Below are 16,612 nucleotides of genomic sequence, written 5' to 3' on the forward strand. Positions count from 1 at the left end.
TGTTCCGTCAGAAAAAAGAAGCGCCAGAAAAAAAAAAAACGTTTAACACTTAACTGTAACATAAAAAAAAAAGTCCGCTCTAGTCGTCGCTCTAGCTCGTTGACACCATGGTTGACACTCAATTGAAAGAACTAACAAAAAAAGGCGTTGATACTCACGAAATATTCTCCCCTTCAAATTTGTGTCTCGATCGTCTTAAGCAAACAAAAAGCCACCACCACAGAATTACACAACAAACAGACGAAATCCCTAAGGTGATAATGCTTCTTCAGTGAGGGGAAGGCAGCTTGAAATTCTCTCATGTCTCATCTGTTAGTGATTACTGATTCCAGATTGTTTACGAAATATCGTCTTCTGCTATACCTCTACGTATCACCCTTTTAACTTTATCCCTGTTACTCTGCACTGCGCCTTACCTGTGATAAACCTTTCTTTTTTTCTGTAGGTTTTGATGGCCATTGATAGTTGGAGAGCAGCATAAGAATAATGTGACAGCTTTGTTTGGGCTAAATGCCCTACTAAATAGAAATATAATCCTCTTGGGAAACTTTGTCTGCTCCCAAGTTACACAATACACATCTTAAGGGTAAGTTGCTTACTTCATACTTCATACTGTACTTCATGCTGCAAGCAAAAGTGTGTCAAACAGTCAAACCATGAAGTACAAAATTTGAATGAAGTATAAATTTGAAAAGTAGGCTAAAACGAATTAATTTGACGATTAAGTGGAGCTGCGTTTATATCTCCCGTGTCCCGTCTGTGATCTCGTTCTTTTGTCTCCAATGTGATTATGTCAATGCACACAATCTACTTATCGCGTCTCTCCATTACTGATAAGAATTCTTTACCATTTTGTTGAACTTTATTATTTCAGTCAATAACAACTGTTACCGAGACGCCGTAACGAGAAGTCTAACACCAACTTGAAATTCATTAGAAAATTCTTTATTTTACCCTAAATCACAATACCTAACAGCATAAATAAACTAATAAAAGAATGCTTTTTATCAACAGATGGTTTTTGGGTGTTAGTTCCCTTTTTTGGCTAATTGAATTGCCTCGCGTTGGTTCTGGTGAGTTCCTTTCTCAACTTACAAAGCTTACCGCAATTTAAAAAAAAGGGGAAAAGTGAAATTAATGGAGAAACTTTCAATTGAAAGTGAAAGCAGGAACAACCGAGGAACTAATAGAGGAAATTCACTTCCAATTGTTTACAAGGTATGGAAAAACTATTAATAAAATCATTCATCCCTAAGAAACGGTAGTTTTCAACAGGGAAAATCCCAATGAGCCTCAAATACTTGAACTGGACAATGCTACTTTACTGCACCAATCCAATTACAACAACAGTCTGAAAACCAAGTTCTTTGCTCATGGACTCAACGGTTCTCCCACGTATAGCTACCCCACAAAAGACGGTAATAGACCTTAATTGCAGGAAATCTATGTAGATTATTGAAAATATGATGCCAACCTACTTCAAAGGATATTTGGAGCGGCAGGACTGCAACTTTATTGCCATCGATTGGTCCACCATGGCAACAGGGAATTATTCTTATGTCTCTACCAATTACGTGCCGCTAGCTGGAATGCTCACCGGCAAATTTATCAATTTTCTCGTAACTGAAGGGGCAACACTAGACGATTTTCACCTTATTGGCCACAGGTATTACTCCGATTACGATGTTAGCGGCCTTCAAAAAGTTTTCCTTTAAATATTTAAAATAGTTTTGGGGCGCATGTGGTTGGGTTTGCCGGAGCCGCAGTTACATCTGGAGAGAGGGTAGCCAGAATCACAGGTAATCAATAATCGTACTTATTAAATTTAATGCCAAAGGCAAAATAAGGTACAAAATAACTAAAATACTAATACAGGTTTGGATCCTTCTCACACTGACGAGTTTTATCCGCTAGAAGATACTGATGGGAGGCTGGACACGACTGACGCTCATTTCGTCGACATCATCCACACGGAAGGTCGCTTCACGGTACCAATCGGCCACATTGATTTTTTCCCAAATGGCGGACTTGTCCAACCTGGATGCGACGGTGTCAGCGGTCTGTAAAAAAAAATTGTTCAAAATATTTAAAGAAAAAAGCTTTTATCTTAAACTTACTGGTTTTACTTTTACAGGATGCTGCGCCCACTGCCGAGCTGTCGATTATTTTACTGAATCCATAACAACCGAGATAGGATTCCGTTCTATTTATTGTGATTCCTGGGATAATTACTTGTCTGGCGCCTGCGATGAAAACGAATCCGTTTTAATGGGAGAATACGTCGATACATCGTAACAATAATTAATCAATCAGTCATAGATTATTTTAAACATACTTATATTCAGTGGAACATTTTTTTTTGTTATAGAGCTATTGGCGCCTTTTACCTGACTACCAACGAAGTGTCTCCATTCGCAATGGGATAGGCCAACAGAACTATTTTTTGAATCGCAAATTAAAGAAAAAAAAATTTCTACTTCAGAAATTCTGAGGCTATCTATTTTTTCCATACAATATAGATCCCGTTATTATCGTGCGTTACTGTCAATCACTTGTCAATCATTAAATAAAAACTTCAAGTGATAATATAAAGCGAAATTATCAAATAATACACTTACGCCAAGGCTGCTTTGGTTAAATAAAAGTGTCACCTCAGTAAGCGGAGATTGTTGCTGGAGAAATACGCAAAAAAAGATGGCCTCTGTTCAATCGATGGGCGCAATTTTAGTGCTAGTTCTTGCTCCTACTTTGTGTCACGTCACAAGTATTAAATAACCAATTATACCCGAGTTGAATTCCTTTTTCGTTATCAATGTAAAAACATCTCCGTCTAGGTATGGGCGCTTCCATCGAGGGGCGAGCTGCACCGAATGTCAGCACAGTAGTCTTTGAACTTTTCACACGGTAAGAAAAATGTCTGATAACGAATTAAAAACTAATCTCCCATAACTACTGTTAATTGCAATTTCGAAACTTAGATCGAATCCGACGCAACCTCAAATCCTGGAACTCGACAATTTGACATCACTTCAACAGTCATTTTATGAGCCATCATTACCCACGAAGATGTTCGCTCACGGCCTGCATGATACCCCTGGCGCAGCCTATTCTAGCAGAGATGGCAAGTTTAGAAATACCAGCAAAAAAAAATAAAAAAATAACAGGGTAAATTTCATTAGCTTACCTGACTCGAGAGGCATGCAATTTCATCGCCATTGATTGGTCCGTTTTGGCATCAGGTATTGAATATCCCATAATCGTAGAGCGCGATGTTCCACGGGCTGCTCTGCATACAGGGTCAGTAAATCAATAGCACTAAAAAAGTTTATGACAAAATAAAACTTACATTTTTGCGCTGGAAAAGACAATTCATTGATTTCCTCGTCGAGAATACGGAAACGTCGTTTAGCTCAATTCACTTGATGGGTCATAGCCTTGGGGCTCACGTCGTAGGCGGTGCAGGAGCGGCAGTCAGTCTAGGAAGAGTGCCTCGTATCACCGGTAAGTAACAACTTGTTGGTTAATTTACATAATTTCGAATTACCGAAATAAATGCATGGCAGGATTGGACCCAGCCGGACCTTTGTTCACCCTCAACGACACGGAGACGCGACTGGACACGACAGACGGTGACTTTGTCGATATCATTCACACAAACGGCGGTACATTGTTGCACGACCAGCAAGGCTTTTTACCACCTATCGGGCATATTGACTTTTACCCCAACGGCGGTCAATTTCAACCTGGATGCACAGCGAATCAAATGGAATCGACAGGTAGAAAAGACGAGCTTTAAAAACCCAATCAAAATATGACTTTCATTTTACAGCTGACACCCTATCAAAAAGGTCAATCAAGAGGTGGCTGCGATCACGCACGAGTAATAACTTACTTTGTCGAGTCCATCAACAGTGAAATAGGTTTCCGCGCCGTTGAGTGCGAAAGGCAGGACGATTTTGATGCTGGATTGTGCGCCAATAATCCGTCCGTTCTCATGGGCGACCCAACTCCTCCATCGTAAATACTTACATTTGCATGCAATTTCCCATTAGGGATACACATCCTGTTTTATGGTTTTATTTATAAACAGAGCTCGAGGCGTCTATTATCTTGCGACTAGCGACAAAGCCCCATTTGCTTTAGGATGACGCCCTAAATCGATACAAAAATAATAGCCTCGTTAATTGAATGTATACCTTCCACATTTCGCAACATACTTTCTTGGAAACCTTGTTATAAACTAGTTCAAATCGCTTCTAAATAAAATCATGCCAATTTCTATTATCCCACAATATCAAAATTTTGAAAAAGAAAAAGAGTTATCGTTGTTTTATCAAGTAATGTGAACCAAATAGCCAAGACCAAATAATTATCATGGTCGTCACATATTTTATCGAGCGATCACTATCTAAGAGAATACGCCTCTTGCAACAATCAAACCTCGATTGTACTTGCCTATATGATCAGAGGCAGGCGGATGTTTGTCTTGAATCAGCAGTGCTGCTCCAGTTAGTCCAGATATTTGCAGCTCCCGAGATACGACAACCAAAGATGGGCTTCTTTCAATTGCTGATCGCTTGTTTAGTGCTCGCATTAGCTCCCACTTGGTCCTACGTCATAAGTAAATCAAATAATCTTTTTTTAAACACGATTACTTATGTAATTGAATCATTTTCAATACTTAGAATATGAAGAACCACTGGAAGCACGGGAACCGAACATCACCACGGTTGTCTTCGAGCTATTCACACCGTAAGAAAAAAAAATAGTCAGCCAGCAGTGTTTGATCAGTCACCTTTGATTTTGCATTTCAATTTCAGATTTAATCCGACGCGACCTCAAATTCTCGAGCTCGATAACTTGGAATTACTTCAAAAGTCCTACTTTGATCCGTCATTGCCGACAAAGATCTTTGCCCATGGCTGGAACGGTAGTCCGATGTCGGCGTATTCCACTAGAGATGGTAAATCATTTTTTAAGAGATCAGAATCAGAAATCAAACTAAATTTGATAAAATGCATTTAAAAAGCTTACCTGTATCGAGAGGAATGCAATTTCATAGCAGTTGATTGGTCCGTATTGGCTTCGGGTATCGAATATCCTCTGATTGTTGAACGCGACGTACCCCGAGCAGCGATCCACACAGGGTCAGTAAATCAAAAATCCAATTCTTCCGATTACTTCATCAAACAATTCTGATTGTAAAAATTGCTGGAGTAGAAAGTTCATTGATTTCCTCGTCGAGAATACGCAAACGCCGTTTAGCTCCATTCACTTGATGGGCCATAGCCTCGGGGCTCACGTCGCAGGCGGTGCAGGAGCGGCAGTCACTTTGGGAAGAGTGCCTCGCATCACTGGTTAACACAAAACTGAAATTGCATTGCCCGAAACCGAAATTACTGTAAATTCTCTTGCAGGTCTGGATCCGGCTGGACCGTTTTTCTCACTCAACGACACGGACACGCGACTGGACCCGTCCGACGGTGACTTTGTGGATATCATTCACACAAATGGAGGCACTTTACTGGGCGACGAGCTAGGTTTCTTACCACCAATCGGGCACATTGACTTTTATCCCAACGGTGGCCAATTTCAACCTGGGTGCTCTGAACTTGGATTGACAGGTATACCTAGTAAAAGAAACACCATAAATGGGCTGTCAGCTAGAACATCAGTTTTGTTATTTCACGTTTTTTTAATTGTAGCCCAGGGGAGAGGTGGCTGCGATCACGGACGATCAGTTACTTACTTTACCGAATCTATCCTAAGTGACGTGGGATTCCGAGCTGTTGAATGCGCAACAGAGGAGGATTTTGTGGCTGGACTGTGTGATGATAATCAAGCCGTTTTCATGGGCGATCCAACCCCAACGACGTAAACAAACCAAACTTTTCCTTTAAAAAATGTTGCAATTGTTGCACCATCCGTTTTTCAATCTTTAACGATTTCTGTTTATTATGCAGAGCTCGAGGCATCTATTACCTGAGAACGAGCGACAAACAACCATACGCTTTGGGATAATTTCTACTTTTTACGTTTGGAAAACAATTTTAAAAAATATAATCTTTTGACTAAAACTATATATACCTTATAATGCATTTGTTGACAACTTGTTCAAATCAACCATCAATAAACTAGTTTGAACCCGTCTCGACAACTCGTTCATCAAAGTACTATTTGTACACTGATAAGAATTGCTTTGTCAAGTAATGTGAACCTAATAGTCAAGACCAAATAATTATCATGGTCGTCACATATTTTATCGAGCGATCACTATCTAAGAGAATACGCCTCTTGCAACAATCAAACCTCGATTTTACTTGCCTATATGATCAGCAGCAGAGGCAGGCGAATGTTTGTCTTGAATCAGCAGTGCTGCTCCAGTTAGTCCAGATATTTGCAGCTCCAGAGATACGACAACCAAAGATGGGCTCCTTTCAATTGCTAATCACTTGTTTAGTGCTCGCATTAGCTCCCACTTGGTCCTACGTCATAAGTAAATCAAATAATCTTTTTTAAACACGATTACTTCTGTAATTGAACATTTGTAATACTTAGAATATGAAGAACCGTTAGAAGCACGGGAACCGAACGTCACCACGGTTGTATTCGAGCTATTCACACCGTAAGAAGAAATTGTCATTAGTTAAGCAGTCTGTACCCTTTGACTGTACATTTCAATTTCAGATTCAATCCGACTCGACCTCAAATTCTCGAGCTCGATAACTTGGAATCGCTTCAACAGTCCTACTTTGATCCGTTATTGCCGACAAAGATCTTTGCCCATGGCTGGAACGCTAATCCAAGGTCGGCCTATTCCACAAGAGATGGTAAACCGTTTCCAAAAGATTTGATCATTAAACAAATTCAATTTGATTAAATTGATTTCAAAAAAGCTTACCTGACTCGAGAGGCATGCAATGTCATAGCAGTTGATTGGTCCGTATTGGCTTCGGGTATTGAATATCCTCTGATTGTTGAACGCGACGTACCCCGAGCAGCGATCCACACAGGGTCAGTAAATCAAAAATCCAATTCTTCCGATTACTTCATAAAACAATTCTGATTGTAAAAATTGTCGGAGTAGACAATTCATTGACTTTCTCGTCAAGAATACGGGAACGCCGTTTAGCTCCATTCACTTGATGGGCCATAGCCTCGGGGCTCACGTCGTAGGCGGTGCAGGAGCGGCAGTCACTTTGGGAAGAGTGCCTCGCATCACTGGTTAACACAAAACTGAAATCGTATGAATCGAGACCGAACTTACTGTAAATTCGCTTGCAGGTTTGGATCCGGCTGGGCCTTTTTTCTCACTCAACGACACGACCACGCGATTGGACCCGTCCGACGGTGACTTTGTGGACATCATCCACACAAACGGAGGCACTTTACTGGGCGACGAGCTAGGTTTCTTACCACCAATCGGGCACATTGACTTTTATCCCAACGGCGGTCAATTTCAACCTGGTTGCTCTGCATATTACCTTGGATTGACAGGTACCTAATAAAAGGAGTAAAAGAAACACCATAAATCGATAGTCAGCTACAACTTCAGTTTTGTTATAATACCTTTTTTTTAAACGTAGCCCAGGGGAGAGGTGGTTGCGATCACGGACGATCGGTTACTTACTTTGCCGAATCTATCCTAAGTGACGTGGGATTCCGGGCTGTTGAATGTGCAACAGAGGAGGATTTTGTTGCTGGACTGTGCGATGATAATCAAGCCGTTCTCATGGGCGATCCAACTCCTTCATCGTAAGCAATCCCAAACTGTTCCTTCTTTAAAACATATTGAAAATCATTAGCGCCGTCCGTTTTTCAATCTTTAACGAATTCTTTTTATTGTCCAGAGCTCGAGGCATCTATTACTTGGCGACGAGCGACACATCACCGTTCGCTTTGGGATAATATCTATTTAAGTTTGAAAAACCAGAATAGAATCGTTGACTAAAATTATATACCTTTAAAAATGCATATGTTAGCAACTCAGTTGAAATCAACTACGAATAAACTAGTTTGAACCAGTCTTGACAACTCGTTAATCGAACTACTATTTTTAGATTGATAAGAAATGACTGCCGTCAAAACAAATTGTTTGATCAAAATGTAGAAAATAATACGTCGTTTTTCTTTATTCAAACAAAAATAAAAGATAGTAAACGGCAGACAGACGATTAGGGTGTCTAGAAAGCGATAAGCAGTGTAAAATAGTAAACATTGAATTTTGTTTACGTGTTATAAAGTGAAAAACCACGACCTTATTTCTTACGTTTTGGGAGAGACCACGGGAAAAACATGGCTCCATTCCCGCATTGGTTTATAGCCTGCGCCTTTCTTCTTGGAACAAGTCCCGTTCGATCCTACGTCATGGGTAATTGTCATTCGTTTGTAATACGGGCACGAGTATTCGTGCTATAAATGCTAATTTTAAATCTATTCAGATAGCGATGTATCCGTCCAAGTGCCCGGCTCGTATCTCGCCAATGCCAGTTCGGTCTTTTTCAACCTGTATACGAGGTAATAAAACGAAACGACATTTGCATATTTCGGGAGTAGTACATTCTCTTAGCCCCTACGAAACACGATAGGAATAATCCGTTCGAGCCTGAAATTCTGAGACTTGGCGACTTGGAATCACTCCAACAGTCGAATTACAAATCTTTTCTTCCGACAAAAATGGTTGCCCACGGATATAACGGCGATCCGGGAACTTTTAATTCCACCAAAAATGGTAACCTCTTTTCTTTTTTTCTCCGGCATTGCCAACTGTTAGACCCGCTCTCTAAAAGGACAAAAATTCCCCCCAACACAACAGCGTTCCTTAGGCGTGAGAACTGCAATTTCATCACCATCGATTGGACCGAGTTGGCTTCTGGATTCGACTACCCATTGATTGTTGTTCGCAATATTCCACTGGCCGCATCGGAAATCGGGTACGTAAACATTATCAAGACGCAATATCTAAGTTCTACCAGAACAATATGTTTTTGTTCTATGCACGCGGAACCTACCTTCTTTGTCGGATTGCAGAGCATTTGTCGAATTTCTCTGTGAAAATACCGGTGCGTCGTTGAAATCGTTTCACTTGATTGGATTCAGCTTGGGGGCTCACGTCGCAGGTGGTGCCGGAGCCGCAATAGGTTCGGGAAAAGTATTTCGCATTACAGGTAAGTCTGCAAATGTACACAATGGAAATTCGAGACAAGTGACGACACTCGAGGGATGAGCACCAATGTTTGACTACACTACCTGTGTTATTTAAAGGACTGGATCCGGCCGCCCCTGGGTTCTCCGTTAACGACACAGAAACGCGATTGGATCCGACAGACGGGGACTTTGTTGATATTGTGCACACAAACAGTGGGTCGCTGATTCAAGGTGGGGAGTCCATGATAGAACCCATCGGACATGCAGACTTTTACCCGAACGGAGGCCAACAGCAGCCCGGCTGTCTGTTTACCAAATCAGAAGAAGAAGTAGATTTCCAAGAAGGTAAGCCAGAAATATGTTAAAAAGAAACTTTACCTTTCTCTTCTTTCTTAATCCTAAAAACAAAACAAATAAATATTCAAATCTCTTTTAGCTGAAACGAGAGACTGCAACCATAGTCGGGCGGTGATGTACTTTGACGAATCCATCAACAGTATGATCGGTTTCCAAGCCCTGCAGTGCGATTCTCTCGAAGAATATCAAATGGGATTTTGTGACAGCAACCCCGCAGCTTTGATGGGAGAGCCAACTCCAGTCACGTAAAAAATAAAAAATTCTTTCCCCAAGTTTTTTAATTTGTTGTGATTAAATCAGCCGACGGCTGTTTCTATTTACCGCACTAATGTGCGATTTCTCATTCTATTTCTCATGTATAGAACCCGAGGCATCTTCTACTTGATAACGAACGATGTGGAACCGTTTGCCATGGGGTAGAAGAATCCCATCCGTTGCACAAGTCCGTGCGTTGCGGGAGATAAACGTACCGTACCAAACGTCCCAAAACACAAACTGTTACAACAGAACACAAAAAGAAAGGAGAGCGAGAGAGAAAACGACTGGGAGAATAAATCAAATAAACAGTTAGGTACATGTCAAAAAAGGAAAGAGTTTGCTTCACTCATTTTTTTTTGGTACCTTTGACGAGAGTTGTACGTACGTATACATCTGGATTTTCGTTGACGGCTTGACCCGATCTTAATTCCAACTATGACGCAAGTCTCGTGGGATTTCCTAAAATTTCTCGAGTCACGCACGCGATTTTCTTTTCTTTTTTTGCAACTGGCCTCGATTGGCATTTTTATTTATGGACACTTTTGAAGATGGAAAAAAAAAAACATCAAGTGGCAGAAAAATCGTGACACGTTTCAAGAGAGAGGAAAGAACTGTCGCACTCGAATAGATTGCATAGTCATTTCGTCAATTTGTTAAAAAACACGATCATAAAAAAATGAACGGGTCTGTAAAGATTTTCTTTTAAAAATAGAGAGTGCGGAGAGCAGTCGTCGACATGGCAAAACGGGAGCCCTGAATGGATTCGGAAAAAAAACGAACACTTCACTTGCGGGAGAAAGAAAAGATGAGTAGAAAAAAAAAAGTAGCAAACGAAACGCAGACGTGCGCAAACGGCCCCCCACTACGTCACCGAATGCTTTCTGCTCGGATGACAGCGGTGAAAGAAAAAAAAAAAGATAAAAATAGGAAAAAAAGAAGAGAGATTACTAACATGGTCAATGACTAGAATAACAAAATGCGTGAATGTGTGAAAGTGTAAACGGGAAAAAAAATGAAATAATAGGAAAAAAAAGGGGAAAAAAAACCGTTCGTCGTCTCTCCTCTCATGGGCTGCGTTAGTCCAGCGAGTAAGGCCGAAAGGACCGCGTCCTTAGATAATACAACCCGGAAGCACTGAATAAGGGCATCATAAATAAATAGTACCGAAACAAGAGAATTAAGGCAAACGGACTTGCGTAAAATAATAATAATAAAAAAACTTGTTTCATTTGATTCGAAAGAATCGAATTACCTTGTTGTGAGATATTCACCCATGTAGACACATTTCGTCGTGGAATTGGTGCTGCAATTACCGCAACTTCCCTTCAAAAATTCTTTGTACGACGAGCAAGGTACTGCAGCGAAAGCGTATGGCTGGACGATCGATTCCACAAAGTACTGCCTGGATCGCACGTGACTGCATTTGTCTATCAAATCCCATCATTAATCACCGACATTTTTCGCACGCAATCCCAAATTAACTTTTTGACGGAAGGGAATATATCCTCACTTGTTTGAAAAGAGAAACCGATACAACCAGGCATCCGGGAGCCACCGTTGGGATAGAAATCGGCGTGTCCCAAAGGCGTTTCAATGCCGACCGCATTACTGAGGCCGGTGCGAGCGTTCGTGTGAATGACGTCGACAAATTTGGCGTCCGACTTGGTCAACCGACGTCGGGCATTAGGCCCATCGAATCCAGGGTACGCCGGATCAAACGCTGAATAACAAAACAAACAAAAAAGATGGCAATAAAGCAAAACAAAAAGAATAAAGAAACCTCTTGTGATTGTCGGCAAGACATCACGACGCACTGAAGATCGTGACCGCGACAAATGTTTATGAAATGCGTGAGGGTAAACAAAAGGAAATTGATATCAATCAAAAAGAAGAAAACAGGGCGGATAGACGAGTACGTAGTATGCGGAAATTGGAGTGCAGAGAGAATGGCGGTCGAACCGCAAATACAGAAAGAAATAAAATCGTGAAAAACTATGTACCAGTTATTCGCGGCAGTGTACCGACTTTGAGACTTGCTCCAGCCCATCCGGCAGCGTGAGCACCCAGACTGAATCCCAGCAAGTGAATGTAGTTGATGGGCGTCCCTTCTTTAACGAGGAAATCCACCAGACCGGCAGCTGCTTTGCCAACGTCACGTGTGTTAGTTGCTGCAGAGTTGTAGAACGGAGCTCGGGCCAATTCACTCCAATCCACCCCAATGACGTTGTAGTCCCCAACTGACAGGTACGCTGTGACGACCCATTAAAATAAAAAGCCATCAGGAAAATGTTGCCTTCTGCATACGAAATGCGGCGCTTCACATCCGACAAGATCTGACACAAGATGAAAAGAAGATTTTTTGGTTTGAAATACCGTTGCGCGTCTGGATGACAAACTCCGACACAACGTCGTTAGTAAACCCGTGGAAGAGTATCTTGGTGTACCTGGCCGGCGAATAAGTGGACAGTTGGAGGAGCCGAGGCTCGTCGACAAAGAGCTCGCGGGCCACGTGTGCATTTTGTCTGTTGGCGATAAGAAAAAAACCAAAAAAATTCATCAGTCGGTCAAGCGGAAAAGGTCAATTCAGTTTCTTCCTTTTCCGTCCATCAACCTTGACCTTCCACTCTTGATCTGATAGTGTGAAGAGAAGAAGCAGCCGAAGGATACACTATTACGTCTTTCAATCTGATATCAAATTTACCTGGTCCAGAGGAAAAAGCGAATGTTGCGTCGAGTGAGTGAGGGTCGAAGATCCATTGATGGGTCATCCATCACGGCAGGATAATAGACCCAGCCATCAGAATCAGGAACGAAAAAAATGCTGGTAGCTGGGTTGACTTGGCCACGTAACGCTAAAACTGTTTCAAAGATTCAAAGCGTTACGGCACACGTCACTTATTCAAAAGATTTGGGAGGGAAACTAAAGGGAAATTTGTTTTTCTTGGCAGGGAAAGTGAAACTTTGTGAAAGAAAAGACAAGGGCATACGCAATTTACTGCGAATGTCTGGGTCAGATCCCATTTATAGTACAGTTGAATAATAGTCGTAACTCTCTCGCCATATGTGGTATCTAATGGCAAAACCATTACACATTTCTCTGCTTTGGGCCAGACTGTCGGGACAATAAGGGCTTGGCAAATTCCGTTGGCTGGGTCAGGGGCATTGGATAGTAAAAAGACGGTTTTACTCGAACCCTATGCCGCTTTCCAATCACGTTTGCTTCTTCTCTCTTTTTATCCATTCATACTTCTTGTAGCTGACCACTTGGATACAGTAGGGGAACTTGAAATCAATAGGCAACGTTTAAAAAGCAGCATGATTGGAAAGCGACATGCGAATGTCGAAATATGTTTCGCCTTAACAGGACATACGAATGGTGATCTCAACGATCTCTCTCTAAATCAGCAATTTAAATGACTCCCGCTGTGCCATTTACCTGTATACTGTGGAGTATGGAAGCTGCACCAGAGAGGTTGAGGCAATAAAAAAAAAGGGGGGGTTCAAAGAAAAGAAGAGGACAACGTTTAAAAATAGTAATTAGAAAAATAAAACTTACAAGTAACCTGTAATCCGGACCATATGGCCCAAATAAATCCGAGTAGAACCATTCACAGAGCAACGAAGAATCGCCGTACACAGGTACACACACACACCCAAGAAAGCCGTCGAATAATCCGATACATATATAAAAAGTGATGAGAGGACGTCCTTGTCGTTCTTGGGGATATAGGGTGTAGGGTGAGAGAAAGAGCGGAGGGCATCAACCAGATGAACCGGTGAGCTTCCCTCTCTTTCGATGATTTTTCTTCAGCTGTTTCGATACACGGCCATCGAGAACGACTGGCGAGACAAGACTGAACCTCTAACACACGGCCCGCTCTTTTCTCTCCGTACCTAGGCAGTAGTCGAGTGGCCTCAGGTGGGCACGCATCCACACTAGCGGCTCTTTTTCCCTAGTCCTCCCAACCAGAACTCACTCGGCACCTTCCTGCGTGCCGTTAAAACGACGCGTAATGAAGAGGGAGCAAAAAACACTAAAAACCTATTTAAAAAGAAAAAGATCGCCATCCGTTATCAGTTGATCACGGTGGCGTCTAGCGTTGGCTGAAACCAGACACCATACAGTTACGTCATTGGTTTGATTAAAACAATTTCAAATGTCAGAATGAATTGGCTGGTCCACAAATAAATGACTACCACGTTTTTTCTCTTTTTAACAGTTACTTTCTCCTCTTCTCAAATCGTCTCCATAAGTCATCTTGTCACGGTATTTTGCACAGTATTCGACTAGTGCGCGTGTTTCTTTCGCCGTACATAAAGAAAGAAGAAAAAAAAACTCACCTTGAGAAGTAGTTTTGGCGTCAGGTGCGTGCACTTCTTCGTACGTAATTCCCCTCATGCTAGAAATGCATTCAAAAACCATCTGTCTGGGGTTGGATAAGAAATAAAAAGAGTGAGAGAAGAACACCAGAACAAACGACCAAAATGGGAATAACTGTTTTCTTCTCTTTTTTTTTTTTGTCAATAACGGTCCAATCTAAAAGGAACCGCCTCCCTCTCATGGGTCTTCATTCCAAACAAGTTTCAAATTTTGAAATCGACAGACCTTTTGACAAATCACTTGGGAATCACAAATCTAGAAAAAGGAGAATCATTAAGGTCAAGGTTTAGATGATTTGACCCAAATGGAAAACATTTGAAATAAATACAGGTTTTTTCGTATTTTTTTTTTCTGATACTTGTTTTTTTCTTTTTCTCTATTACAGAAGCTAAATTCGGAAGGTGAAGAAATTCCATAACATGTTTAGTTTGTTTCATAAGAGTGCGGGGTTTTCAAGATGCGTAGAAACATTAGGAATCTGAATGGGGTTGGAATCAAATTCCAAAAATGGTCCTACACATAATAATACAAGAATTGCATATTTCAATTTTTCGTAAAGGAAATAAGAAATGTACAATTGCTGTTCGAGTTTTAATATTAGATATATGTGCAGCATCGGGAGATACCTTACAACGCCAACATTCATTTCAAATGGCTCGCGTCTGAATGATCGGCATCGTATTTTAGGTTTCTCCGGCGAACACGATCGCGATGCGATGGATCGAGAATAGGGGCTAGAATGGCAGCAGTAGAGTCAATTCTTTCCCGGAATCGGTCTGCATCACGAGCAAACCTCTCCCAATCCCCTTTACGGGCAGCTCGATGAGCGTGGGTCCAGGTGAGCATTGGACGGATGCGAGTGAGTTTGCTATCGACAGGGAAATGAACCTATAATCGAATAAAGAATTTAATAGAAGAGCAACAAATCAACAGACATCTTCCAAGTACCTGCTTGGATCGACTGGTTTTCCGAATTCCGTCCGTTTCGTCGACAGCTGTCGACAAATTTCGATCCCATCTGCGATTAGCATCCTGGATACGCTCCTCAGACAGTTTGCGTTCTCTGGCTTCCTCCTCATCGTCAAAAACGTACCCGCTTCCGCAAGAGATCAACACACCATCACTCTCGTCGCTGTCGTAGTCGTCCAAGGCAGCAGCAGGCACTGGGGGCGTCTGACTAACGGGTGACGAAATTGGAGATAGTGAATCACCGTTCCATTTAAAGTCACTAATAACTTCGCCGTTTTCGCTTTGGAAATCCTCGACGCAGTCCCAATCTGAGTCAGATTCATCAGAATCGTCGCTGTCGCCAACACAAACCACAATGTTTCTCAGCCATGGATTAGATAAGAGCACATCTTGATTCGCTTCCGGACTCACACTAGCCCAACTGCTTTCCGAGCTTTCACTAACGGTCCGGCAAGGGGCAGGACTCAGTTGATTTTCTTGCTGATTCGGCATAGTAGGTGATGAAACAGATACGGCTTGCGTCACTGCGGGGGACGATATCACTACGTTTGGTGGTAGATATTCACTTTTACTTGGCGATGTTTTCGTTTTCGCACAACTATTAGGAATAGTCACTGTCTGTTTCTGACAATACTTTTCACCAAATAGTTTAGTTTGAGTATGATTAGATGATTTGACATTAGGTATCACTGTGTCCATTAAACTTTCAAACATATCCTTGAAATTAAACGATATACATATACTTTTTTGTTCACAACTTTTGCTGCCAACAAAACCGCCAACAACAAAAGGTGGAGCCTGAAAGAGCTTTGTACCAGGATCCAATCCTTTTTTCACATGAAATGTTAAGTCATCAAACCCATAGTTGTTTAGAGACAACATTCTGTTAGGCCTACTGGAGGCTGATTTCACACATCCATTGAATGATGGAACCCTGAAACGGGCATCAGGGCCTCTAATGTAATCCATGGAAATATCTACAGCAGAGTATTTCATAAGAAAATGAAACCTGATAAAAAACAAATAATTGGACATACCTTATCAATTTAATGGAAGGTTTTGTTTTGTCCCAAAATAGTGCTGTACTTCTGAGAATGCCACGGTTCCACAGCAACAAATACATCAACAATCAAGTCTTTGCAGAAATAACCACAATCAACAAGGTGAGACATGGAAACGGAAGCCAATTTTTTGTCCGCAATTGGTATGATAACGTTCGAAACTTTCTGTGATACAGCCATTCCTTTTTGAAATGTCGATGAATGTCGATTGAAAAACGTTAAATCACAAAAACCAGGATTTGTATTCCGATTTTAAATTGTTGATTGGTCGAACCAGATTCTCTGAATAATTTTAAAAGTGGGTACGATTGGGAAGAACACTAATTTGTATCAAGGAAATCTTTCTGATAGCGTGCTATGATGTTACTCTTTGAATGCTAGAAAATGTCTGTACTCTGTAGTGTCGGCCATGATGGATTTGGAATGGAAGCCCTTGAAG

The 16,612-nt window shown here is 41.5% G+C and overlaps 7 protein-coding genes across 15 annotated transcripts in view; 5 read left to right on the forward strand and 2 right to left on the reverse strand.

The window, feature by feature from the left end:
- LOC124332025 (structural maintenance of chromosomes protein 2-like) overlaps window positions 1–16,612 on the reverse strand; it is a 324,380-nt gene that overhangs the window by 2,597 nt on the left and 305,171 nt on the right. The window lies entirely within an intron of this gene.
- LOC124336305 (pancreatic triacylglycerol lipase-like) lies at window positions 616–2,592 on the forward strand. Its single transcript, XM_046790061.1, has 8 exons — window positions 616–1,073; window positions 1,161–1,218; window positions 1,276–1,418; window positions 1,486–1,666; window positions 1,729–1,799; window positions 1,876–2,058; window positions 2,135–2,291; window positions 2,369–2,592. Exons 1-8 carry the CDS (start codon window positions 998–1,000, stop codon window positions 2,424–2,426), a joined length of 927 nt encoding a protein of 308 aa, XP_046646017.1. The 5' UTR covers window positions 616–997; the 3' UTR covers window positions 2,427–2,592.
- On the forward strand, window positions 1,481–4,284 carry LOC124337497 (pancreatic lipase-related protein 3-like). The gene is made up of 6 exons (XM_046791509.1): window positions 1,481–1,517; window positions 3,212–3,253; window positions 3,347–3,501; window positions 3,564–3,776; window positions 3,849–4,017; window positions 4,091–4,284. Exons 3-6 carry the CDS (start codon window positions 3,423–3,425, stop codon window positions 4,146–4,148), a joined length of 519 nt encoding a protein of 172 aa, XP_046647465.1. The 5' UTR covers window positions 1,481–1,517; window positions 3,212–3,253; window positions 3,347–3,422; the 3' UTR covers window positions 4,149–4,284.
- On the forward strand, window positions 4,322–6,149 carry LOC124335909 (pancreatic lipase-related protein 3-like). Its single transcript, XM_046789403.1, has 8 exons — window positions 4,322–4,621; window positions 4,686–4,752; window positions 4,821–4,963; window positions 5,030–5,147; window positions 5,221–5,357; window positions 5,418–5,624; window positions 5,706–5,874; window positions 5,964–6,149. The coding sequence occupies exons 1-8, from the start codon at window positions 4,375–4,377 to the stop codon at window positions 6,019–6,021; spliced, it is 1,146 nt and encodes a 381-aa protein (XP_046645359.1). The 5' UTR covers window positions 4,322–4,374; the 3' UTR covers window positions 6,022–6,149.
- Window positions 6,326–8,031, forward strand: LOC124336205 (pancreatic lipase-related protein 3-like). Its single transcript, XM_046789920.1, has 8 exons — window positions 6,326–6,496; window positions 6,559–6,625; window positions 6,688–6,830; window positions 6,897–7,014; window positions 7,088–7,224; window positions 7,285–7,497; window positions 7,587–7,755; window positions 7,851–8,031. The coding sequence occupies exons 1-8, from the start codon at window positions 6,427–6,429 to the stop codon at window positions 7,906–7,908; spliced, it is 975 nt and encodes a 324-aa protein (XP_046645876.1). The 5' UTR covers window positions 6,326–6,426; the 3' UTR covers window positions 7,909–8,031.
- On the forward strand, window positions 8,119–10,076 carry LOC124336138 (pancreatic lipase-related protein 2-like). Its single transcript, XM_046789824.1, has 8 exons — window positions 8,119–8,371; window positions 8,442–8,517; window positions 8,589–8,731; window positions 8,816–8,933; window positions 9,031–9,167; window positions 9,265–9,492; window positions 9,584–9,749; window positions 9,867–10,076. The coding sequence occupies exons 1-8, from the start codon at window positions 8,296–8,298 to the stop codon at window positions 9,922–9,924; spliced, it is 1,002 nt and encodes a 333-aa protein (XP_046645780.1). The 5' UTR covers window positions 8,119–8,295; the 3' UTR covers window positions 9,925–10,076.
- Window positions 10,122–16,612, reverse strand: LOC124335736 (inactive pancreatic lipase-related protein 1-like). Of its 9 annotated transcripts, none has more exons than XM_046789198.1 (10): window positions 16,150–16,612; window positions 15,092–16,089; window positions 14,259–15,031; window positions 14,104–14,189; window positions 12,464–12,620; window positions 12,136–12,284; window positions 11,763–12,011; window positions 11,273–11,482; window positions 11,015–11,189; window positions 10,122–10,896 (listed from the first exon to the last, which is right to left on the reverse strand). In XM_046789198.1, the coding sequence occupies exons 4-10, from the start codon at window positions 14,183–14,185 to the stop codon at window positions 10,839–10,841; spliced, it is 1,080 nt and encodes a 359-aa protein (XP_046645154.1). In that variant the 5' UTR covers window positions 14,186–14,189; window positions 14,259–15,031; window positions 15,092–16,089; window positions 16,150–16,612; the 3' UTR covers window positions 10,122–10,838. The 9 variants fall into 9 exon arrangements, 4 of the variants coding, with proteins under 4 accessions (XP_046645154.1, XP_046645158.1, XP_046645145.1 ...); XM_046789202.1 differs by adding an exon at window positions 13,319–13,804 and having other exon boundaries at window positions 14,104–15,031; XM_046789189.1 differs by having other exon boundaries at window positions 14,104–15,031.

The sequence above is a fragment of the Daphnia pulicaria genome, chromosome 1 (assembly GCF_021234035.1).
Source record: "Daphnia pulicaria isolate SC F1-1A chromosome 1, SC_F0-13Bv2, whole genome shotgun sequence".
Lineage (NCBI taxonomy): Eukaryota > Metazoa > Arthropoda > Branchiopoda > Diplostraca > Daphniidae > Daphnia > Daphnia pulicaria.